Source organism: Gymnodraco acuticeps, unplaced genomic scaffold (genome assembly GCF_902827175.1).
Source record: "Gymnodraco acuticeps unplaced genomic scaffold, fGymAcu1.1, whole genome shotgun sequence".
Taxonomy (NCBI): domain Eukaryota; kingdom Metazoa; phylum Chordata; class Actinopteri; order Perciformes; family Bathydraconidae; genus Gymnodraco; species Gymnodraco acuticeps.
This window is the reverse complement of record NW_022990583.1, coordinates 2,607,617-2,633,628: the sequence shown is the minus strand read 5'-3', so window position 1 is coordinate 2,633,628 and position 26,012 is coordinate 2,607,617. Positions and strand designations below refer to the sequence as shown.

At 41.8% G+C, this 26,012-nt stretch overlaps 2 protein-coding genes across 5 annotated transcripts in view; both read right to left on the bottom strand.

Moving 5' to 3' along the window:
- Positions 1-1,044: 1,044 nt before the first annotated feature.
- nradd (neurotrophin receptor associated death domain) lies at positions 1,045-11,669 on the bottom strand. The gene is made up of 6 exons (XM_034228291.1): positions 11,234-11,669; positions 6,703-6,835; positions 6,160-6,516; positions 3,760-3,955; positions 3,509-3,651; positions 1,045-2,870 (listed from the first exon to the last, which is right to left on the bottom strand). Exons 1-6 carry the CDS (start codon positions 11,270-11,272, stop codon positions 2,557-2,559), a joined length of 1,182 nt encoding a protein of 393 aa, XP_034084182.1. The 5' UTR covers positions 11,273-11,669; the 3' UTR covers positions 1,045-2,556.
- A 931-nt stretch (positions 11,670-12,600) lies between these two features.
- The window catches only part of nbeal2 (neurobeachin-like 2), a 38,246-nt gene continuing 24,834 nt past the window's right edge, over positions 12,601-26,012 (bottom strand). For all 4 annotated transcript variants that reach the window (XM_034228115.1, XM_034228116.1, XM_034228118.1 and 1 more), the window contains 25 exons: positions 24,876-25,199; positions 23,092-23,241; positions 22,825-22,982; positions 22,537-22,661; positions 22,339-22,456; positions 22,059-22,216; positions 21,850-21,983; positions 21,656-21,763; positions 21,472-21,567; positions 21,208-21,332; positions 20,933-21,073; positions 20,715-20,845; positions 20,511-20,620; positions 20,272-20,389; positions 20,020-20,117; positions 19,807-19,920; positions 19,626-19,712; positions 19,415-19,524; positions 18,733-18,905; positions 18,548-18,642; positions 18,332-18,448; positions 17,348-17,509; positions 17,110-17,258; positions 16,879-17,014; positions 12,601-16,664 (listed from right to left, as the gene is read on the bottom strand). In XM_034228115.1, coding sequence (XP_034084006.1) covers positions 16,560-16,664; positions 16,879-17,014; positions 17,110-17,258; positions 17,348-17,509; positions 18,332-18,448; positions 18,548-18,642; positions 18,733-18,905; positions 19,415-19,524; positions 19,626-19,712; positions 19,807-19,920; positions 20,020-20,117; positions 20,272-20,389; positions 20,511-20,620; positions 20,715-20,845; positions 20,933-21,073; positions 21,208-21,332; positions 21,472-21,567; positions 21,656-21,763; positions 21,850-21,983; positions 22,059-22,216; positions 22,339-22,456; positions 22,537-22,661; positions 22,825-22,982; positions 23,092-23,241; positions 24,876-25,199 — 3,342 coding nt within the window. In that variant the 3' untranslated portion in view covers positions 12,601-16,559. The remainder of the gene's footprint in view (positions 16,665-16,878; positions 17,015-17,109; positions 17,259-17,347; positions 17,510-18,331; positions 18,449-18,547; positions 18,643-18,732; positions 18,906-19,414; positions 19,525-19,625; positions 19,713-19,806; positions 19,921-20,019; positions 20,118-20,271; positions 20,390-20,510; positions 20,621-20,714; positions 20,846-20,932; positions 21,074-21,207; positions 21,333-21,471; positions 21,568-21,655; positions 21,764-21,849; positions 21,984-22,058; positions 22,217-22,338; positions 22,457-22,536; positions 22,662-22,824; positions 22,983-23,091; positions 23,242-24,875; positions 25,200-26,012) is intronic.

Sequence of the window (26,012 nt, the reverse complement as noted above, 5' to 3'; positions counted from 1 at the left end):
CTCTCTTCTGGTCCCAACCCCCCTCCCAGTGTATGCACATTCCGCAGCCCCATGCCTGTGTGCTTCAGACCGCAGTTAAGCAGTCCCGTCTGGAGAGTGTGACGGCATGTAACACTGCCCCAGGCCATGCAAGATGCCTGCTCCCACTTAGAGCTGAATGCAGAGAGATCATTAACAGATTTTCAGGATAAGCAGATTGTGCCTCAGTGAGAGGAAACTTTTCTCCAGAATATTTTTGGATGAAGATATTCTTTTCATTTCACCCTTAAATCATTAAAAAACTGATTTCCCTCAGGGTTATGGATAGGAAATGTTATTTTACACTAAATCCCTTGATAAGGGTCAGACTAGTGTCAATATGTCCAAACCTTCATCGCTGTGAAATTCGTTATGTGGGTTTTTCTGTTACTGCAAGTGATAGACATGTTTATAGCACTTTGGTTGAGGTCTAGAAATTATCATATTTCCATGAACGTAAAACTGTTTATTTGGAATGGCTATAAACAAAAGGGCTCATATCCAAATTACATGATCCATTTTGTGCTAAACTGCAAATTATTTAGAGCCCTATCTAGTTGCGTTTTTATGAATTTGTTTTGGCGGCTTTACTGCAACCATTTAGTCATCCATGTGCAGCTGTCTTTCCAATATATTTGGCTACCTTTATTTATTATAAACATTTATTCATAACTTTAAAATATCATGTACTTAAAGCATTCTTACCCTCTATAATTTTGAGCTAACTTTTCTTTACTTTGATATTATTATATTATATTTCTAACTGTTTAGCCGTTATTTAATAGTAATTGTTTTAACTTTTTATCCATCATTTATAGCTATTTAAACCATTGTGACTTATCCATCACATGTTGGTGTTTTTTAAGAGTTCAGACACTCTTTTAAACGTAGTGTTCAGGAATTAAAGATGACTCAATGTCTCACAATCTCACCACAAACGGAAGTAGGTTTCGAGGGAGAATCACAGGGCTATAGGATACAAACTACTGTGCACTATGATCCTTCTGTTAAAACAAAAGAGCCCGAACTTATCAAAGTTATTTATTAAATGAATAAAACTCTTACAAAAACACATTGAGGCATACAATTAGGAAATATATACACAAAACCAAACATGGCTGGCATTAGAACAATTTCAAACCATTTGATTACACCATCACATAGTGTTACTTGTACATACCTATGGTTCTCAATAGTTTTATATTGGAAATGGTGATGGAATAAATACAAAAGCAAGATGGAAAATTGGACAAACAATGATGACAACAGTGTCTTTGGATACTTTTCTCTGTTTCTATTATACGAAATCAAGATGATGTAAATGGAGCTGTGTTTGATGAATATCAGGAGAGTATATTCCTCTCCATTCGCTGTGTTCAGTCTTCACAGTTCATAAATGATTTCACTTTAAGCCATGACATACCAAAACGAATCAGTATTTAAGATATTTACAAGCATTATGTGATTATTAGGAAGAGCTAACACAGAATGCTTCATTTTCGTGTCTTCTGATGATATTTGAAACATCACTGGTGCTTATTAATATCCCCAATGTATATACAGTAAATACCAAGGCAACGTGGTGACTGCAGCAGAAAATGAAGAATAAAAGAACAAGGCGACAAACTTAAAAAACACTTAGTGCGTAGTTACTATCTACACATTAGACAGTCTTCTTAGCAACTGCAGGCGTCATCGGGAAGATTGGTCCGTTGCGTTGGTCAAGTAAACCCCTTATTGCTTCTTGGAGTTTTCTATGATCCTTATTAGGGAAAGTCACATCATGTCGGAGAGCAGTGTCGTTGAAAGGTCTCCTGGAAAAAAATCATCTGCAATACCAAAGAAGTTTCTGAAGTTGGATTCATGAAACAAGGTTGACTCGAGACTACAAACAATATGATCTAAGCTGTATTTGTTTACAGAACAACATGGAAGGCTGATCTTTTTTTATATGGGGAAGAGGATAAGTCTGATTACTGCCCAAATAATGTGTAAACAGCGGTTTTTAGAATAATCACACTTCTGCAACATGTGTAAACACATTCTTCTGTTTCCTGCCTCTAACCGAATACCAGGATTTGTGTTCATGTAAACAACATTACAAATATACTTATTGTTGTGTCAGTCATTATAGTTCTAATACAAAAGTAAAAAAAATGTTGCAGTGTGCATTGAGCAAGGCATTTAGGCGTGACCAGAATTGAGCATCTTTTTCACTCAGTAGCTGCAATGAGAGGTTGTAACATACTATATGGTCAGAGTTTTCATTTTCAATAGAAAAGTTGGTATTTGTTCTGCAGCGATGATAGAACTTTGCAGAAGATTATGACTTGAAGTTGGATTCATACAAAATCAATCGGTCACATAAACTGGGGCCGAGAAAAGGGATACAAGAATGTTTTTTGTTCTCTTATAAGTGTCCAATAAAGCAAATAGGACCATGAGTGACAGAGGTGTTGATATCAGAGTGCCTTGCTTGTCATTTCAATGAAAGTTCTTCACTTGAGTCTTTTAGTGTTATGTGTGTTCGAGGGGCCGTCACACCACAGAAACACCTTGCATGGGGGAGTTAAGAGCTGTGACCACATCAGACCTCTCAATGCGGGCCAGAGCAGAGAACAGCAGTCCCAGAGAGGAGCCTTCTTTCTGGGCCCAGTTAGAGAGGAGCGTGTGGGCGGGGGCCTCTCCACGCCCAAACAGGTCCAGCTGTTCAGGCTCATAACCCAGCGCTGTGCCCAGCTGTCTCCACCCCTGCCCCTCTCTCTCCTGTAGGAGGCACTCCACCTCTTCCTGTCTGTGGGGGGGCAGGTTAATGTACAGACGGTTGTCCTGCTTGCTGTCCCTCTTGGTACCTGGGAAAACACAAACAAAATGAGCCCGCCGTGTACATGTAGGTCTAATGTTACTTTTTCTAAGAAATGCTAAATTAAACATTTCATAGGCATGAAATTAGAAAGCTTTCGTGTCATTATTTTTGTTAGGAACATTGAGAACTTAAAGGTGCCCTGTCGAGTTTAATACGTTTAATTAAGGAACTTTTGTTCACGTTCAACATTTATTTTTGAATGAATATGAAAGCTTAGCGCAAGTTCAATTAGGAAGACCAATACCCTCTGGTGTTACACGTCATTTCAATACCCTCTCCTCTCCCAATAAGTGATCCTAATACAGGGCCAAGCTAAAACCTTCTCCCTTCAGAACCGGACCGAACTACTTATCACCACCACCAGTGTCTAGACCCCGGGGGGTTCATCGGAGCGGTTTTCCCCTCCCGAATGATCATCCTGCAAACCGGGGCCTAATCGCCAAACATCAGTTCATTCATTTGTTGTAATCTGTCAATCACCATTCTCTTATATCATGTGTCCCGGTAATACACATGTATTTCATACATCATGTCTCTCCTGATTGAAATATATTTGGATGAAATATTTTAAAAAGTCCCTCATCACTTGAAGATTTAACAACAAGGACTGTGTCTATACCACACCTTTGCTGGGCTGGTTGTCCTGTATGCTGTGAGAGTCCAGAAAAACACCGCTGTCACTTTGGAGCTTTTCTCCCTCTGGAGATGTTCCCAACTCAGCCGCACGGGCCTTAGAGAGAGCCCTCTTCTGTTTACAGGATCTCCAACTGAGAAGAGCAGAAGAAAACAACGTCAGTTAAACTTCCCACGGTTACAAATGTGTATCTTACGGCCTTCAATCCTTATTAAATCGATCCAATGACCAGTAAACTCACCATTTATAAGCAACGTAAACAATCAGACCCAGCACCACGGCAGCCAGAACAGACACGTAGGCCAGGATGTTGTTGCTTCTTCCCTCGTCCTTCGGGGGAAGATTTGGCATTCCAGTGGCAGAACTTGTCTCCTCCTCCTCACGAGGGGCATCAGACCCATCCAGAGCAGGACGAGACAGAATGTGCAGCTTCTTATCTGTTGGGATTGAGAAAAGGAGCAACGTGTCAGCAGCAGTAACTTCGAATCCGCACATCAGAAACACATTTGGGCTGCATAAATTAGGCCCTGAAATAATTCCACAGAAGCCTGTACGCCTGATGTAATGATAGCCACAGACGTTTGATCCCCTGGGGTTTTGAAACCTTTCATTGCCCCTGTTTCCAGCCTCCCTATCCCTCCTATGGTCTGCCTATTTTAGGATCAAACACTACACGGTACTGTGCTGAACTCTCGGGGGTCAAAGGGCCATGACATATGGACCCAGTGTGTGTACAGATGACCTTACTCCTGGAGAGCGAGTGTAGCCATTTGGGAGCAAGCAGAGTAGTTATCAGGGTCAGCAGCCTCCCTCGGCCTTCAAGTTCTCGAGGGCAGTTAACCTAAAGACCTGTCAAGCTCATACCAAACGGATTACAGCGCTTAAGTATTCTCTTTTCCCACTTCTCATGTTTCTCAGCTCAGGGTGTTCAGGCGAGGTGTGGATGCAGATGTTCAACACATGTCCGTGTACTCTCACAGATCCTCCCACTCCCTGTCCTCATTCCTTGTTCTCTTTTATCTTTTCCTCTTTTACTATGGCTGCCTTCCCCTGCAGTATCTTAAAGGGATAAGCATATTTTTTACATCTCATCCAAGCCTTAATCATCCCCTCTAGTTTGTAACTTTAAAAATAATGGCAGGAAAATAATATATAATTTACTCATACCCATAGCCAGAGTTGGGTGTAACGCGTTACAAAGTAACTGTAATAATATAACTTTTGTCGGTAACGGATTAGTGTAACGCGCTACTTTTATAATTCAGTAATCACACTACAGTTACTAACATTGCCCCGACACGCGTTACTTCGTTACTTTTATAAAATCAGTCATAATCACACTGACAGACAAGAGGGGTTTTCGCCGCAGGTTTATATGTAGCCTAGTAATCTGCGCGATTTGCGCGTCCACATCTCCGCGTGCAGTGCTGCATAAACATGGCTGAGTCAGCGATAACTTTCGAGGGGTGGAGGTATGCCCATTATTTTTGAGTTCGTCCGAAGAATAGGAATGTGACGGTGAGGTGCAAACTGTGTCCAGGCCAGAAGCTGTTATCCACTGCTGTAAACACCACGTCAAACCTCAACAAACACCTACAAAGAACACATGCTAAGGTGAAGCTAATAGCTAAGGACCCCCGAACCCAGAGTGAGGATGTTGTGAGTGCGCCGCCGCCAAAGCAACACAAATTAGAATTTGGAGTACCGGTAACCAAAGCAGAGATGGACAGGCTTGTAGCATCCTTCATAGTAGAGGAAATGTTGCCCATTTGCACAGTGGAATCACCATCGTTCAGAGATATACTGCGCAAAATACAGATAGCAGGAGACAGAGGACAGCCATGGTCAGATAGGAAAACATTCAGGAGCTATCTGGATCAGTCTTATGCGACAATGGAAACTGAACTAAAGAGAACATTTGAAACTTTAGCAGTCTGCGTGATCTGCCTGTAGGGAGGGGCGGGCCGGCCCTGCGAGTAAAGTAACGAGTTACTTTATGTAGAGAGTAACGAAGTAGTGTAATATATTCCTTTTTTAAAAAAAAAGTAATATGTAATATAGGCTATTACTTTTTTTTAGTAACGACCCCATCTCTGCCCATAGCAACAACATGTCTAATGACACTTTGTTTACATGAACAGATGATGTATGAAACTAATACTTTCTCAACAATACATCTAACCTTAAAAACATACAGTTTGAATTTGGGATGTTTCCAAACTTTTTAAGACTTGTAAAATAGTGAATAAAGCTAGCACTACTACAAGAAAATCCTATTTAAAGACCAACAACTTTATTGTGTTATTCCATCTTTCAAAAATGTAAGGTTAAGTAAGTAACTAAAACATCAGTAACTGCAATACATTTTAGAAAACAGGAGTAAATTCAGTTTGAAATATATTTTCAGCTGCCTATTTGATAGAGAGACTGTAGGATTAATTCAAAATGAGTGACTGTGCCTGTGTAGTTATCTGACAACAATGGATGTTTTGGCTTTGGCTCGGGCTACACAGAGAAAGCTTATTAGTTAATAGGTTCAATTTATTGTTAAGTGTCTTTTCATTGGATTTATTCTCATTAAGGCAAATATGGAATGTCTCGAGACTTGCATTTAATAATCCAACTCTTCCTTACAACTCACCCATGCACAGTGTGTCGGAGTTGGGCATGCAGGATCGGATCTCCACCTCAATGTCGGAGCACTGGGTGCAGGTATTGCAGGGTTTGGTGCTGATACGCTCCTCTGAAAAAGTTCCCGGGGCACAGATCTGGCATTGCGTGTCTCCCTGCGGGCCACACTCCCTGGTAACACCCTCACCAGCTCGAGTGCATTTAGAGCAAGGTGCACACAGGCCGTGTTGACTCAAAAAGAAGTGGCCGATGCGACATTTACATTGTGTGTCTTGAGTGCCAGAACAAGAGGCATGCGTGGGAATACCAGACGGGCACTTTGCACAGGGAATGCAGGGGCTAAGGCCATCCGATGAAAAAAACGTTCCTGGGAAACAGATAACAAAGTCGGTGTCAGTGTGGGTAAACTGGTTTTCTCTCACAAATATCAGTGGCAATGATTAGACGTGTTGCTATTTAAATCTTCAGAGCTTTTACATAGATGACAGAGATAATGAAGAGGCAGGTAAAACATATGCCACTGGTGCCGTAACATTAGATTATAATTGCTTACCCTTTGGGCATGGCGTGCACTTGGTATCCTCTTTCCCACACTTTTCCAGCACTAGGGAGCCAGCAGGACACAGACTGCAACACTGCCCCGATTCAGTGAACTGGCCGCTGGTACAGGCATCTCCAAGAGTAACCTACAGTAAATAAATAGAAATACCACTGTGTAACTAAACAAATACCATCTTATGTCTGAGGCGATTCAGAATCAGCAGTCACAGGGTTCTTATTTAACTTAAGTAGTTGCTAAACAGGAAAACTAAAGTGGAGGTTTTATGGAGTTTTCTGCCTTTGAAACATGTGGGAAGAAAATCACATTCACACTTCCTGCCTCTGTGCGAATGAAGAACAGAAAACCAAAATGGCCCTCTTTTTATCTATCTATCTGCCTCAGTTTTCACCCTTAAAGTGCTCTGAGTCCTTATCTGCAAGTGGGTAATGGAGAGCCCAGCTTGGGTTATGACATGAGGGATAGATCAGACATTCCTATGGGCCTGTGCAGCAGGGCTGGTGCCTGTCAGCAAAGGCTGGCTTTAATCAGATGGCTTTAGACCAGTGGAAAGAAAAAGACATGAAGGGGTGAAGGAAAACACTGAGAAAAGGAGGAAGTAAGAAGTAAAGAGCTCTTCCGCCATCCCACTCATTCCAAATCACAGCGAATGACAATGTGTAGTTGTGTGTGTGAATACAGTGAATGTGTGTGTATTTATTGACACCAGAAAGGGGGGTGGTGGGGTATTTGAAAGAGACGGTCCCAGCCTCAGGCGAGGGTGTCAGTTAACCAAGGCTGCCCAGCATGCAAGTGTCTGTTTGGGTAGGGGGGGGCCTTTGAAGTCCCAGGTGTGTTTTTGGAGGTCAGTATTTCACTAACTCCCCTTCTCCAGGCTCTGAACGACGGCATCTTAAACATGCACACATTTGAAGGAGATTGGACCACGCTGCCTGGGGGCCGACAAGAGCAAACAGATGTCTAACAACTAACCTCTTGCAAAGGGGAAGAGTAACAGCTAAACAACCCACTGACTTCTCTCTTTGTCTCTGATGTCTGCCAACAAACACAGTCAACATGTGTGAACCTGCATAGCCTCCAACAAAAAACTCACCAGAAACACACACACACACACACACACACACACACACACACACACACACACACACACACACACACACACACACACACACACACACACACACACACACACACACACACACACACACACACACACACACACACACACACACACACACACACACACAACACACACACACACACACACACACACACACAACACACACACACAGACACACACACACACACACACACACAGAAACTACGTGCCATGCCCCCTATCGCAAAAGACTGAAATGTTCCATGCTGATACTACAGGAGAAGCAGCTTTGAAACCAGGCTTGCCGCGTTACAAGAACAACAGCCAGTTTTACTGCGGCACTCACAGTGGAGCCTGATGATATCTGAGCAGCAGCCACAGAACCCAGATCAGAGGTAATAGGGCGTCAGGGTGGTAGGATCCAGCAGGCAGGAACCAGTAGGATGTTTGGAGTTGGCGGACTGTGACCAAACCTGGACCGTAATAACTTGTAGCATGAAGGCTTCCTGTAACACTCTTTGGTCCTCTTTGTGTGCCAGAGGGAGCCCCTTTGCTAACACCAGCTAACCTTTTAGCCCTGGTTCTATACTTTGATAAATATTTAGTGACAGTGGCTCTGTTTTATTTTTACCTCCCTGCTTGGATTTCTGTCATTTCACAGAGCCTGGGTGTGAGTCAGGGCTGAGGTTCTGTAAGCCTGCCTGGGGGGAAGGTACTGCCAAAGGCTTAGCACTTCACCCACTTTTGCCCTGAGTACAATCAAATATTAAGTCCAAGGCCCATGAGAGACGAGTGGGCATATACTATTATATAATATATAATAGTCATTTACTCAGTAGAGGTATCACTAAGTCTTTAGTGTAACAAATAGTGCTATATGTGGGCAATTTAATGCATGGCATGAGAAAAATATTGAGTGTGCAATCAATGCTTATTACACCCAGTATTACAAACAGACTGTAAAGAGATATATTTTACACTTTATCATCTAAAAGATGTGATTATATATATATTTTTTTAACAATGACAATTTGATTTTAACGTACAATTCCACCCCATAACCAGAAGTTATTTTTGCTACTTTCTTCATTTGCTCTTCAGAGGATCACACTTTATAAAATGCTACTTTAGTACTACTTAAATCAACAACATCCTACTTTCTGGCATATCCAATTGTCAAGCTAAGATTCATTTACATGCTTCAAGGAGTGTTCAGTCTTATCGGTTTCTTTGGGGGCAGAAAGCCGAAAGGGAAGGGGGCTGCAGTTTATTTTTTCATTAAGGTAAGAAGCTGCCATCTGAAGGGATTCCCCAGTGAGAACAGACGGACCACCGAGGTGCACAGCTTTCAATGGGGCTCTCAACTCCACGGCTGCCGGAGTAACTCAGTCATCGTGGATCACACACACACACACACACACACACACACACACACACACACACACACACACACACACACACACACACACACACACACACACACACACACACACACACACACACACACACACACACACACAACACACACACACACACACACACACACACACACACACACACACACACACACACACACACACACACACACACTTCATTTCTGCCTTTACTGTGACTGAAACATTTTCTGTGCCCTTTTGAAGTGAGGCTACTTTTGAAGCGCAGGCTGGAATTTCCACAGATAATCTAATCCGCGTGAAAATAAACACATAAAAGGATGCTCTCTGCGTGTGAAGACAATGACCCCATGAGCCTTCACATTCTGCCTCTGAGGGCAACAGGCAGAGGTCTTCCAGCAGAGACAGGGCTGAGGGAAAGTTGTCATAGCTGCTCATCCCATCTGCACTGATTACTGTCATTATGTACAGGCAGCACGAGGGACACATTAAAGGACATGGGTTTCTATTTTTTCAGGCATAAAGATTCACCAAAAACTATAATCCTAAATCAAACAAGACACCACACAGGGATTGGTTAACCTTTTATGTAGTGATTTCAAATGTACACCAAGGAATTGAGAGGAGGTTCACATTTATTAATGATCCTGATGTCTGCCCCCCATAGAACACTGTTTAACTACACTATGGAAATTCAAATGACGGGTGGGAACAAACGAAACGGCCCCCCCACGTAGACACACACCACACACACAACACACACACACACACACACACACACACACACACACACACACACACACACACACACACACACACACACACACACACACACACACACACACACACACACACACACACACACACACACACACACACACACACACACACACACACACACACACACACACACACACACACACACACACACCACTAACTGAAAATTGTGATAATTGCTTTGCTCCGGATATCCAGACCCCAGCTATACTGAAAGCTAGGCCACATTTTCACCAGGAATTGTTGTACGCAACAAATTATGGCAACATGTGCAATAAATTAAAGGCAAAATTAGTAGAAAGTAAATCATGTGGTCTTTGTCACATACTGTAAGATACGATCAACTTCTGCTACACATCATCCCGTGAGTAATAGGATAATTATTTGTAGCACAAATACTTGACAGTGTGCTTAAGAAACACACTTTGAGTCCCTCTTTGTTTGAGAAAACGGATCTTAGAGATTTTAAAAAGAAACCCTTTTGATATCAAATCCTAGTAATATGAAGGAGATACACATCTTTTTACAAGCTGAAGTTTTATCATAATACTTTGATCTAACAAAAGTGCTTTGACTCTGAGGAGCATGTCCATACATGACTACAAGCCCCATGGGCTTTCTGAGGTAGATGAGTGTCAAATTATTGTCTGCAACTGTGGAGGCCTTCTTTTCACACTGATCCTGGTTTAATAATATGCTATTAAACAGCACTGAAACTATAATTTGTTTTTAAAATACTTCATTTATCGCTGTGTGGGAGCTTAATCCAAGATAATTGTGTGCTCCTGTGCTTTGTTCTTGTCTGATGTTCCAAGGTGTATGATCACTGTCTCAATGAGTCTTTAATAAATACCTTAAAGGTTGTCTTTTGAAAGTCAGTCTGAGATAACTAGGTAGGCCACAGACAAGACAAGCACAAATATAGCACACCAACAAAGCAGTGGTTTAATTTTATTCGGTCATGAGAGACTTTAAAATAACAGGGTGAGGGTTAAATCTGTCCCCTCTCAGTTCATCTACTGTAACTTTCCAACTACAGAATGACAACATACATATTCACCAACAGGGGCCGTGTCGGTGTAAAACACATTTCCTTTCGGAACAATAGTTTAAGACTGAGCTCGCTGGTTGAAGCTCACAATGGTTGCCACATGTTATGATTATGAAAAGTGTGAAATAGCAAATCAGCAGATTATAAAGGCTTATTTTTTTAGCAGTGGAAATAAGTGTGTTAGTTAAAAAAACAGTTGCTTACTTTTAACAGCAGAAACGCGCAGATGACAAATGGTCCCATGTCTGCAGTCTCCAAATTCCCCCTCGACTCCAAGCGATTATAATGGTGCGTCTTTTTTCAGTCTGCAGCCCGTAACAGTCGCATAAAAAGGCTCATTGAAACGTCCACTTCTCAAAATGTAAATGTGACTGTAAAAAGGCCAGCTCTCAAAAAACGTGTAGGTTCTACAGTGGCTACAAGTTTGCGCATAGTCCAGTAACCAGAAGTTTTACGCACGAAAAAAACCGCTAACTGAGTAATCTGTAGATTTTTTCATTTGCGTCTGTCGATGGATTCCCTGCTGATACTGTGTACGTTTACGCAAAGTTTCTTCTGTTTCAGCTAGCAGGATGCATTGACTGCCGCCTCTCCCGCAGCTTTGCAACAGATGAAGCAGGAAAAGCTCCTGCTAGCCCTCCTGGGCCTTTTCTCCTCCCCTCTCCTCAGCTTTCAATGTGGCTCTGGGATTGGCTGCATCCCTGCGACGCGCTGTCGGGAACAGCAATGAAATGGAAGAAGTGCCATCAAGACTGACATTGTTTCTCTATGTGAGTGATTATGGAGTGAAGTGACTGTTATACCCTTACACATGGCTGAAGTCAAGAATATACATGAACATAATACTAAGCAGTGATAGTGTGAGGCCCAACGTTCACTATTAAAATAATGAGTGGATGGGACATTGTGAAAAAAAGAAAAAAAAGGTGAATTAACATACACAAAGTATTAGTCGTGGGATTTTACTAGGTATTACATTACATTGCATTTAGCTGACGCTTTTATCCAAAGCGATACAATAAGTACATTCGACCAGGTATGTTTACTTAAGTACTGTGCACATGTTAAAATGAAGGTACTTGTGCTTTATTAGAGTATTTCTATTTGATGCCATTATTTGTATTTGTTATGGTGTACATTACACTTTATTTCATTGTTGTGCAGTAAACTACCTAAGTACAAATCCAAATAGGTAAAATACAATAACACATTAATGCATCTGTTATAATAACTCAGTAATATATTATATCAATTACAAAGTAGCCATTTTACAGCATTGTTTGCTTAGGCTTAATTTATCTTTATCTTTACCTATACATATATACATATATATATATATATATATATATATATAAATATTTAGCATAAGTCTACTTATAATGGAGTACCTTTTCACTGTGGTAGTTTTCTTTTGAAGGATCTGAATATGTCCTTCCTCTGGGAAAGCATATAAAAGAACCTTTAAATTGATATATCATTTATTTGAAAGTCATTCTGCTTCTTTTCACATTAACATACTTCATTTCGTCTCTATTTATTCATTCTATTAAATGTTTGGAAGAAACCACAAATTCAGAAGTATTTATATTTTAATTATATCAATATGTTGAGTCTTAGTAACACAATGTGTCAACACAGCTTTTTATAAAAATGGGTTACACTCTCCATTATGTACGTAGGTAATAAAGGTTCATCTTATCATCTTAACTTATCTTAATTAAAAAACCCTGTATGTAGACACTTGGATAAAATGAAATGGAGCTCTGTTCATGGCACTATTTTACAACCCTACAGAGATACTTACACAGAGCTGTGATCAGTTGTTATCAGAAACAAAAGAGAGTGTGAATCAAACAAGCTGGTCTTAAGAAGAAGCACATGTTTGATCTCAGCAACTCAAAAGATTAGAAAACCAACGCAGGGTAAATTACACACCTTGTAAATTCAGTGAATGCATAGCAGGGGGGCCTGGAGACTTCAGAGGAAAACAAATGGAGAGATCTCTCTGACACAATCCTACTTGCACTTCAAAGCCTGCTGAGGGATCAGAGGAGACAGAGAAGATGTTTCTGCTCCGATCAAACTTCAGAATTTAAATCAGTTTCTCTCATTCATGCACAGACACAGAAGAAAACTCTCCCCTAGCACAGTTTGTGCTCCCTTAAAAGCGAGTAAGTGACATCCAATCTTAACAAGAGATGTTTGTTAAGTAATGAGACATCAATGTTTTTTTTTCTAAAGAAAACATACTTTCTGTTTCAATTTGTTGATTAATTATGTAATGTATCAATTGAATAATCTATTAGTTTTCTCCAAATAACTGCACAAATGTATATCTTGCCAAATTGTTGTTTGGGTTTATTATTTTTTTGACATGTTGCCAAGGAAAACCAACTTGTTTCAATATTTATTTTAGATTAAAGTATCATTTTTCTTTATTTCTCAGCTTCAGCAGTTTTATTCTGCTTTGTCTGTCTTGTTTCAAGATAATGTCTAGAAAAATATCTGGCAACATGTTGTAGTAAACTTATCCCACGTTATATTCAATCTAAAAAAGTTTGAGGAAAAAAAGCATGTAAGACGGAGATGGTTTCCTGTGCATTATAATCATCAAATGAACAGGTAACATACACTATAGTTTAGTAGGAATCATGCAAATAAACACTCCCCCTCAATCTTTATCCTTTACTTTTTAGACTCTTCATCTGAGGGCCAGGTCCCTTGTGTTCCTACATAAGTGGAATGATAAGGCAGCTATATAAAAGCTGTAGCCCACAGGCAGAGGAGAAATGGACCAGAGGGAGAGAAGGACAGGGGAGAGGAGGGAGGGGGAGGTCTAAGGTTGTTGACAGAGGCCTGTTTGAGGGTTGTTGCGGTTGTTGGCAGGAACAACTTGAACAACACTGAAATTGCAGCGTTTCAAGACAACCATCCCCTCGGCCTGTCCTCAGGTCTGGAGGTCAGAGGGAGATACACTGTCAATAACCGAGAGCAAGGTGGCAACTCCTCCCACCATTGTCAGAGGAGCAACATCAGAGCAACTCGACCCTCTTCCACTCCTACGCCACTTCCCTTATGTGGTTTGTATTCGAATGGGGGTCTACAGGTCGGTTTTTAATCACCCTCCTCACCCCTCCCCACCCCTCTGAATTGTACCCCCAGAGGTGTTTATGGGGAGGCCGACAGGATGTTCGGCCCACCAGGACATCAAAGTCTCCTCTTCAAGTAAATGTGCCATTGCTTGCTGTTGTGACCTTTTCAACTCAAACAGGGTTAACATCGCAGACGCATGCGAGGCTGGGATTACAGTCGACGAGCTGGATGATCAGCCTCGTGGCAGTGGATCAGTTTCCTTCCTGCTGTGGTTCACACACAAGAGACAGAGATCATTTCTCAGTAATGGCCGATTATCCTCAGGGTATGGGCAGGGGTTCAGAAGAAAGAGGGTTCCTATATAAGCGTGAATTCACAATCATTGCCCATATAGGGACAATTTCTAGAAAGCTTAAGACTCTGAAAACGACTTTAGATAATAAAGAGAGAGAAAACAGACAATCACAAGCCCCACTGTCATGCTCAAGTTACAAGGAGCACAGACTACTTCACTTTTCTTTTTTTAAATAAAGTGTATTTTCAACATCATCCAAGAGAAAAAAACAAAAGCTAAAAGATAATCAACATTTAAGGCAGTGCTGCACTCAAAGCTGTTTGAATGATCATTTGTAATTCAAATCGGGATAATTGAACAACAGATAATACCAAAACCATCATAAACATCCATCTTCAACTCACTTTTTGTAAAGACCCAATGATAAAAAGGAAGCCTCCATTTGGTCTGATTAAACTTAAGGCTCCATCTACTGCATAATTAAGTGAAACATTACATTCATAACATTGATAGCAAAAACAGAGCAGCATTACATGAATTAATTTCAGTAAACACATAGCAACCTAGAGTATCAGATGTGTGCTTGAACCGCTGCCAAACAGTCCTTTATGTTCACAGACAAGATGAGAAACTCGATTTCATCTTACAGTTGTGTGATTTTAATTAATTTTTATTTTAGACAGCCTGAATTCACTGATTTTGTGTATTTCCATGGGTAGAAAAAAGATAATTTGTAAAGAGAAAGAAAACACTTTAAATATAGTTCTCTGAGCAACACTTGTAAAGACAAGGTAATTTGTATGTGAGGACAATGTTATGGGTATTGCCTTACACCCAAATAGTTCCCTTTGTCCCGCTCCGTCATGAAACTGCATAACAACTAGTTTGTTCCAACCACAGTAAAAGCAGCTGGCAGGAAGTGAATTCCTCGGAAACTCACTCACAGACTTTCAGGCTAACGCGTTTCAGAGTCATCAAGTCTTCAGATGTTTTCAGCGCTTCATAAAACAGTACAACACCAGCACGTATGTGCATCCGACCAAGAGTTTACTGAGTTCATTAACAACATCTTACACACATCTGACTCATAGCAGACATGTACGGTGTGTTTGAATCAGGACAGCAGGGCAACATTCAGACATATAGTGATCTTACATTATATGATCAGAATTCAGTGTTTATACATGGCTCAAGACACAAGCTAAAAAAGGCACTTTTCAGATGGAGTAAAAAAAGAGACATAGTCATGTGCTAAACACAACTAGTACAGCCACATTTGTTAAGATCTAATCCATTGTGTGTGTAAGGCAACAGGAGGCAATCCTCTCGAGTTTCATTGCATCTAAGCTCCACAGGCATGACAAAAAGGTGAATTTATATCACATACTTGACCATTAAAGCAGTTATTGCTTTAATTGTAACAGTTTTACTTCGCTTAGAGCCTAAAGGAATCCAGGATTATACACCGTGGTATTGCGGTGATCTTCTGCTGCTGCAAGGATCTGCAAATCTTGATGTTGATCATGACACAGCATTGGTTTATTATAGTGATCCGTCACCCATGTGTCTTTCTTCTTCAAAGTCCATCCCCCTGTGGTATTTACTAGTATTGCAATGTGGAAATCTCGAGCAACGTTTACAGCAGTTTTCAAGTTTCCAGGAGTTTTAAGAAGGTGCCATTGCCAAAACAGCCGCTTTGGGACATTCAACTGCAGACATCACAGCTGTTCCTCTGACAAAAACGGAGCCAAGAACCCTGTTGAGTTCACAGCGTTACTTCTCTCCATGTCCGATGGCTGCACGTGAGTCAGCATGAGTCGCGTCCCTGAATTATGACTCGCTGTTTAAATGCAGTTCACAACCTCCAACACCAAGCTCTTCTTCTTCAACAAAAACAAAGGCCACTCTTTGGAATGATGCAGATTAAAAACAGTACACACATGTAAAGAAATACACAATAAAATATAAAATCCATTAAGAATAAAAAAAAGTGCACAGTGTATAGTTGCTCTCTCAGAGAGATCAGAGGCTGAGGAGGATTGTCTCCCAGCTTGTAAAGGGAACAAAGCCTTGTTGAGTCTGGTGAGCATGTTGGTATCAGCAGCCTTCAGTGTCCTCAGAGTTCTTCCGCCATTGCTCACCTCATTTGCCAGCATTCCCAGTGGGATTATACTCAGTTTCACCTGCAGACACCTGAGAGATGCGACGTGTGGAGCCCCAGATGCGGGGGAATTGCCCTGAGCGAACCTGAGAACAGGAGAGTAAATATGTTAATCTTTACTTGAGGGCTAAAACAGAGATGTTAGACCAAAGACGCTCAATTATCATCTGAAAAACCTGGTTTTTAACAAGCACTTAGCATATGATTACCCCCCCCCCCCCCCCTCTCCTCACACAGTCACAAACACACACCGCCACCCCAGTCCCACATCTAACAATCACTTGATGTCTTGCTTCTCACCTCCTCTGGCTTCCCTGCCCCCACAACAATTAACTTCCCGTCCTCCAGTCCCACAAGGATGTGGCTGCACTCTTTGGTGACAGACACACTTCTCACAGGAACTTTCAAGGCCAGCGGTCTAACCGACGCGTCCAGACTGTCAAACAGAGTTAAAATGAAGACTTAAAAACGTAAAATTATTATACAAGCTGTAAATTGGCAGCATTATAATTGCTTAAAACGTTGCTCTACCTGCATAAATCTCGTATGTGCAGGTTGCCTTTCACGGTTCCCACGATGATGTGTTCAGACACAAGGTGGAGGGCAGTCACCTGCTCCTCCATGGTGAAGGAGGACAGCAGGCAGCCGTTTACTGTGTAAACATGAATGGAGTACTTGCCCTGAAGGAATAAGCAGGTTTTAAGTGAGATAATAAACAGTTGGAGAATCTTGTTTGAGTGTGTATTTGCTCTGTACGATATTAAAGTACCTTTCTATGAGAGCCCTCCTCCAGCGAGGTCTGCACCACGATGTGGCCCTCCATGCCCACCTGGAGCTCAGAGATGTGTGCGAGGACCCAGCTTTCTCCAGGGGGCCGCAGAGTCCGCAGGAACTGGCCTCGCCGGACAGTGTGCACTATCACAGTCCCATCCTGATACACAGTGAACAGCAATGATTTAGATTTAGTTTAGATGCAAAGCAAACTCCACTGTGCATTGTTTTGGTTTCAGAAATGCAAACCAAAGCCACATGGACTTAGTTTATTGGAGCCCTGGCAATGTCTTGCTGCAACAGAGAGAATCTTAATAGAATAATTAAAAGCCCTTCAAATTACTATTAGGCATAACAGACTTGCATGTACATATATCTTCTCTAATCTAACCAATTTAACCAGTAAGGAACATAGGAAGAAGAAAAGACAGCATCAGCCAAAGCTGTGGTTTGATTAATTTAGTTTGAACAACCGGTGGCTATAAGATGGCAACATCTGTGTCTTCATAACGTTTTGGGGTTTATGTCATGTAGCTGGTGCAGATTACATTCTCACTTCTAATGAGCCACATCAAAGTTTGCTTGGAGGACATCCAAGTAGTATTTCTAAGCACATTATGTTTGTTTATGTTGAAAAGCATTTCCAACACCTGTAAATACCTACAGAACTCAAGCTGTACAAGATAAACATTTAAAAGTAATTGCATTACATAGAAATTGATATTTTGAAATCTATATTTACCAAAGTGTGCAAAAGTTAAGTCCATTGGTTGATCAACAGAAAATGTTGCAACTATTATAACAATCAAAAAATACTTTCCTTTCATTGTAGTAAATTAATATTTGGACCAAAATGAACCCCTGATTGATGAGTCATGATACAAATCATCCGTTGACAATAGGATTTATTTCCTCTTTTTTTTTTAAATGCCTTATTTTTTTATTAAGCTTATAAATGTTCATATAGTGTGATATCACTGACCTTCGACCCTGACACAGCCATGTCCAGTTCAGTGCTGATGGCCACACAGGTGACCTCCTGGTCGTGGCCACAGAGGACCTGCACGGGTCGAGGAGAAAGACCGCTGGAGAAGCCCCCCTGAGGGACAGACAAAAGGAGGATTCATATGTGGAGCCACAACTTTGACTGTAGAACAAAATGATGCACAGGCATGTGAGATGATTTGTAAATGTTTACCTGCTGCAGAACCTGCCACACTATACAGGATGTGTCCCGTGAACCAGAAATGAGGTAGATGCCACAGAGATCCAGAGCCAAGCAAGTAACAACGTCTTTGAGGACCACATAAAAATACCAATAAATATTTAGCATATTTGGAAACAAAGCATAATATAAATTAAGATACTAGTATATGAGCTCACCAATGTGCCGACAAATCCTGCCCACCAGCTTGCCCTTCCCCAGCTGGGTGACACGGAGACTGCAGTCCCAGTGTCCTCCACTGAAGAGCAGGCGGCCGTCGTTGGACACCACCAGCACCTGAGCGCTGATCTCCACCCCCGGAGAGAAAGGTCCGCTTAAGAATCGCTGCGTCCTGCACAACAAAGCAGGGATGAAAGAAAAAAGGAAGCGAGAGTGAGCTGAACGTGGAGGAGATTTATAACGAGCGCATTAAACTGTCATAACATTTGCAAATTACAACCTGCATGAAACACAGCGTTGAAATGGTTCTTACACTGATTTATTTCGCCTTTATGTGATCTATGTTCAAGGTCAGTGAAGCATAAGACCCATTAAAGGACATTTCCATGAATTAAAACAGGCTTTGAAGCACCACAAAGAGTCAGACAGATGTGATGCTTCAATCCAGCTGTCAGGAACGTTGTATGCATCTTTTAATGTTGTGAGGTAAAGGAAATTTCAACAACTCGGTTGAGGATTTCCGAGAAAAAAAATGACATCCATCAAAAACACTTTTTTCTAAGTACGGAGAAGCTTCAGAGTCAGCTAATGTGATTCCTCAGAGTTTGGTAAACAGATATGTAACGCACAACCACAAAAACATAGGCTTCACATGGGCGTGTGTTTTCTGAGGGCACTCACTTGGGATTAGTCATGGTGGGGTCCTTGGTGAAGGTGAAGTAGTTGGCGATGTTTTTGTCATAAGGCAGCCAGCTGTGTGTCCCTATTAACCCGTTCGAACTTACAGTCACCTGTAGAGAAAAAGAACCATAATACTAAATGCTGAAACTGTTTCAAATGAATGTATTTATATGCCTGTGTTCAGTTTTACATGTGGGGGACTGATCCTTACCAGCATATCTGAGCCTTGGATGATAAAGGAGCGATTCTGGCTCTTTGGTACCACTGCCTGGACCAGAGGAAAGCCATCGCTTACCACCTGAGGCACACATAGGCACACATTTTATTAAATACACGGAAAAACAATATAGTTTGTTTATTTAGACGAATACTGTTTAAGAGACAAAACTCACTTCCACAAATGGTCGGAGTTTGTTGAGCTGCTCAAAGATATTCAGGGGTATAGTGTCCAGGCGGACCTGCCGCCTGGTTGCGTTCTGAGCTGACATACGAGGAGGATGAGGCTCCTGGGGGGAGATGGTAATGTCATATAAAACTGTTTTGAAACAGGAACATAAAAGCCATTTGTTGTTAATCAAGGCTGTGAATGAATGGGGGAGTTGTACCTTCAGGAGCTGACAGGGAGTCTGTCCAAAGTTGCTGATGATGCCTTCAAGGGCCTTGCGCTCCGTCTCGTTGGCAATTGCATCCAGATCTACAGCGCCTGCAGGAGAGCCAAACAAGAAACAAGTGAGGCTCACAGATAAACAATTTCATGCATTAAGACTGATGGGTGCTATGGGAAATCAGTCGAAATAAATTATTGTAAAAAGCCTAGAAGGTTCCATTGATCTCTATAACAAAAGAGTATGTCTTACCCTCATAAGTGCAGTAGTAGAAGACATTGAGGGCGTTTACTGCCTCTTCGCCCCTCTGCTTGAAACCAAAGATGAGGTCGATCCACTCATGGAGGTGACTGGACACGTGCTCACATTCCTACAGTTTAGGATTCAGAATATTGTCATCTTGAATAGTTGTTTTAATATAGTGTGTTAATAAACAAATGTGCCATTGACAGCTAGGTTAAATACTCTGTACAGTGTTTATGTGGACTCACCAGGGCTTTCCTGTGCTGCTTGATGAAGTCTTCTCTGGAAGAGGCCCAGCGAGGCAGCAGAACATCGGCCACAGCATCCTGAGATATCTGCAACTGTCCCAGATCGAAGCCTACAACAATGAAGATGCATTAGGTTCTGACATTAAACAAATATCTGCATCAACATCTCAGAGCAAAACAAAGCCGATTCATTTGCTTCCTCACCATTCTGGTTCTGCAGGAATTCTGGGAAGTAGAAAAACTCCGGGATGAGCTCTTTGACGTCAGCTGGACTCTCCATGCGAGCCTGCCAGGCTGCTGGCACCGAGTGGAACTGTCGGTCTGCACAGTCAAACCTAAACAACAACAGAAGTTACAAACATGAAGCTGCAAAAAAAAAAAAGATTTCCCTTGAAGTATAATGTACAAGCCAGCGTCCACACCTGCCGCTCTGCAGCTGGATATGCAGAGTTGTGAACGGCTCCATGCGGATCATGTAGTGCATGACTCCTGCTGCATTAGAGTAGTGTGTGCCATAGTGGAATTTGTCGATGGTGCCTGTTGGGTCCTCAAAGCTCTCATACCTAGTGACAAACAGTATGCAAATTGATTTAGGAATAGAAGACATGCATTTTTAGCTCCTTATGTTGCATCCACGGTTAGCTACTAGCTAACCCTTTTAATCCAACATAAATCCCATTACTATATAACCACTTACTTTTCTCTGACATTCTGCGCATGCCGAGAGTTGACCACACCAATGGGCTTGGACAAATCTCTGAAAACTGACGGGTCATCCAGATCCAGAATGGGAGAGGTGTAGTCACACAAGATCCAGGGGAACTGAAGAGAAAGGAAAAACACCCAAATGCAACATGATGCCTCCTCACACTGTAAGTGCCTAGTGCATTCTAAGATTAGGATCAAATATACATAAATACGTAAATATATGCAGTGCACAGTGGAGATGCAGTGTACTCACCACAGGATACTGCGACAGGTCGTTGTAAGTGCGTCCAGAAATGGTATTCAGTTGCATCAGGTACTCGAAATTGGAGATTTCTCTGCACACCCATTTCTGTTCAAAACACCAACATAAGTCCATCATAATAGGCAAAAATGAGATGAGAATAACACCCCATAAAGAGAACTCAATTAAAAATTACCTGTGTAAGCCCAGATGCCTTCAGTAGCTCTTGGGGGGAGCGAGAGCCGAAGTAAAACAGGTTGGGAGGCCGCAGACCCAGAATCCTGGAGTACACTTTGTTTCGTACCTGTAAAAGCAGATAGAAATAATGTAATAACATTCATTTAATTATGATATCAGCGCAGAAGGAGTTACATTGAAACTGAGCATCACCTTCTTCCTGAAGTTGATGAAGTAGTGAGACTGGTCGATGAAGAAGAGCTCCAGCGCAGATCGTCGCAGGTTGTAGCGCCTCAGATGGACTTCTCTCAGCTGAGACAGAGGTCTCTTAAAATCAAACCCGATTCCTAATTGAAGCAGATTTTATTAAGGGTACAGTAAATAAAGTTTGGTGTGTTGCCCGTGACCACACCTTTTCTTACCTTCTTCTGTCTCTTCTTTCTCACTGCTGCCATCATAGAAGTACAGATGGTGCGTGGTTACTTCCAGACGACCCGGAACAACCGCCACGATGGTGATAAGCTCACAGTCTTCAGACAGAACCAGTTTTTCTTTCTGGCTCTCGTCTTCTCCCTCCACCCTGACAGCAAAGAAACATTTTAAATCATAACATATTTAATGACATTTCAACTATTTAAAAACAATCCTTCTGTGAATTGCCCCAGACACCGGCACAAAAATATATGGGAATGAAAGACTCACTTGTTATCCAAGAAGACAACGTCCTCGTCTCCTAACTGATCGTCCTCCATGTCACTAACTTTTGCTTCCTTTGCAACATTCAAGGGGAGCAGGTCAGAGCTACGAGGGCTGTCCGCTCCTGGAGACCACAAAAACGTCTTTAGTGCATTTTGCCTACATGACAAAAAGCAGTTTGCATGTTTAACCTCAGTGACATACCCATGTTGTCCCTCAGGGCGCTGGCCTCACTATGAGGATCATAGTTGAAGTTGGGCACAAGCTTGAGACGCATCTTTGAATAAGTCTCTGCGTTGGACAATTTCAATTTCACCGCTGGTTGAACTCTGGCAAAGGAAATATTCAAATGAACGACATTTTGGGGATCAAGAAACACAAAACGGACTGTATTGTTTCAGATAATAGCGTTCCCTCTCATATAGTTGCATGTAATTATTGGTAAAATGGATTAAAAGAAAAAGGACAGGTTAAAATCAGAGGATGTCATACTTGTTGGCCCATGCTCCTCTCTCACTGGTCAGAAGCCTCCGCAGAGCTCTCCAGTGCTGCCACACCACCCCCTGCTGGCTGGAGCTCTGCTTCTGCACACTGAAGTACCTGTTGTTCTCATTTTTTGCTCGTTTCAGGCAGGGGTCCACGATCACTTCCTGATTACCAACAAACAGGTACAAATGTAGGATCAGTAATGTGAAAGGTTTAACCCTGCTAGCTGGTTAATGTCAGTGTTTGTTGCATGAAGCTTTAACGTTTTATAACCTGAAACTTGGACTTGCTGTCTGATCTGTCTTTGTCACGTCTTTGGGCCGTATTCATCAGGTCATCGAAGCAGGAATTCCAGAAATTGGACATGATGTCATGGCTCCTCCCAAACCTGTCCAGCTCATACTGCTCCATGGTGGGCTGAACCTGGAGAGGGGGGTTCAGAAGGGGTACATTAACACACACATTCAGATAGAATAGCACACATATGCATAATGCTTCACTTATTCTACATAGGAGCAAGAAACACAGATCTAAACATTAAGCAATTTTTTTCTGGTTGATTGATGTCTTTTTGTGTCATCACACATCCCTCCATGGCTTTCTGCCTCTTTGTGGTATTTTTCTGTTTCTCTGTAGTTGTGTCCTAATTGTAGTCATTTTTTTGCCTGTGGGTTTTCCCCCCTTTTTTGCTGATTTATCTATTTGCAGTTGTTTTTAGTCTTGTTGTAGTCTATTTTGTTATTGTCAGTTTCTTTGTGGTCATTTTGAATCTCTTCCTGGTAGGTTCTTGTCTCTTTGAATTACATAGGTAGGTTACAGGGCCGTCCCTCCCTACAGGCCGATCATGCAGACTGTGTGGGGCTTCACCTTGCGGAGGGGGCCTCATCTTGCGGGGGGTGCCTCAACTGAGCCGAAAATGTGGCGCACCTATGCGTTAATGCGGCGCAATTAGTGTGGCGTGGCACGGTTTCCCCCGCTGCGAGGCTCCACTAGCTCCCCCTCCCACCCCCACTCCCCCAGCGACGCTCGCGAAACAGAGGGCCTCATCATATAACTTTGCGTGGGGCCTCATGTTGGCCAGGGACGGCCCTGGCAGGTTAAGCCCAATGACACTTTGGGCCTTTGAGAATGCCTACAAATCATAACGTAGATGATAAACGTACACTTCTAAGTTCCCCTTAAGCCACAATCCAAGCATTTTCAAAATATGGTTAGTTAGTTATTGTTTGATTTGTAAAGGTGACTTATAAAAGTTTGTAAGAAAGCATACTTCTTTATAAGTGTAATACAACCGGGATGATTCTCATTGTACAAATGAGAAACAAGACTGGAAATACACTTCCCAACTACTTCAACAGTTTCCCCGTGTCTATTTATTAAATTAGGAGATCATTTTTACTACTGGACTTCAACCTTATCTGTTGATCTTTCCTCTTACTGTCCTGTCGCTTCACGAGCATGGAGTTATAAACATACATACACTTAGAACTACCCTATACATTTACTCAAAACAGATACATAGGCTAAACTGTTAATATCAGCCTGGTCCAAGTTCCAAAATTGTCATGGCAGCCAAAGTTATGCCACACTGGATAATGTATTGCAGGATCTGTATACAAAAGTAATCTAAACAAAACAGATTTATGAACATTCACTGTCACACAGAGCAATGATAAATTCTCCTCTAAGATCGCAGTGTCTGGCATCAGCTTCAAGTTTGAGCATACACCGATATCTGCTTACAATACATTAAGTCAGCTAGAAAAAACCATCGGGAGTTTAGAGTTGTTTTTCTACATTTTAAACTTATGATAACAGTTTTTAAATAATTGGATTAGATTGCTCAACCCCACACAGGGAGGTAACCGGTCATAACTGGGGGCAGAGTTACAAAATCCTGAATGTACACTAATGGGACAAAGAACAGAGCCAGCAGTATCTCTGAGAGGATGTTTGATTATATCTGCTCAGTCATACCAAAGACTGGAGAACAGGCTCTCTAGACTCTCTAAACAAAAGATAAATGACATCTATTTTTAAAATCACATAGACCTGACCTGCTGCTGGTAAAACTCCTGCCACTCAGGGGTGTGGCAGTAAGTCTTCAGGTCCTCAGCGAAGGTGGTACTGCCGTTAGTGACGGGCAGATTTGGCAGGAGTCCACTGAGAGTGTCGGGGTCGGCGTGCTGGTCAAGCAGCGTGCGCACGATGGGCACAAGCTGGGAGTAAGTCTCTGCATGTCCAGAGTTGGGGCAGTCCATTACCCCTCCTGGCCACAGGGGGGCGCCCAGCTGCCCCAACAGGAAGCACACCTCCTCCCAGCTCAGACACAGGACGGTCTGGAGAAGGCTGTGGAGCTTCACATAGGCCATCACACACACCTGAAAAGGAGTAACAGGCAAATCAGTTGCTATGCTTTTGTAGAGTTCATTAAAAGATATGATGAATAAACATTTATATGTAACGGCTTAGTTTTCCAGATCTAATGGGGGAATATCTTTGTTAAGACAGACTTTTTACTTTTTGGTGTTTAGTAAAGTCGAAGATGGATAGTAACGAGGGAAAGAAAGGGGATGATATGCAGAAAAGTTCCTTTGTGCTGTAAGCTCTTAATACACGTTGCCTTTTACCAGGTGAGCTCCCATGGCACTCAAAAAAAGATTTAAGCAGTGGTTCGGGAGTATGCAGATCCTCTAGTTGGGTAAAAGTATCAAAACCACATTTAAAAAATACTCCAGTAAAACTAAGGGTTCTATATTATGTACGGATAATCAGCTAAATGGGCCTAAAGAAAAACAATCAATATGTTTGGTTCAATCTTTTACACATTTTACAAGCTGATGAAGAAAGTATGCATCCCTCTGAAAGGAAGAAATATGAAGTAACATAAATCTGAAATACACCTAATAATTGTACAGTAGGCCTACTTGTATTTGTACTTAATTACCTTCCACCATTGACATTAACAAAGCCATGTTTATTTTTCTTTGAGTTTAATTTGTGAAATAACATAACTTGAGTAGGTCCAGGCTTGTTTTAGTTCCAAGGGAACTACAGTACATATGTCAAGGTGCAAGAAAGTTAATTTATTTTCAAACTTGATACTGTGACCAATGGTAAAAGTTGGGGGTCGAGCTACTTTGAAGGTGATGTGATGGAAAGCCTTATGGTCAGTTCATTTATGGTGCTTACTC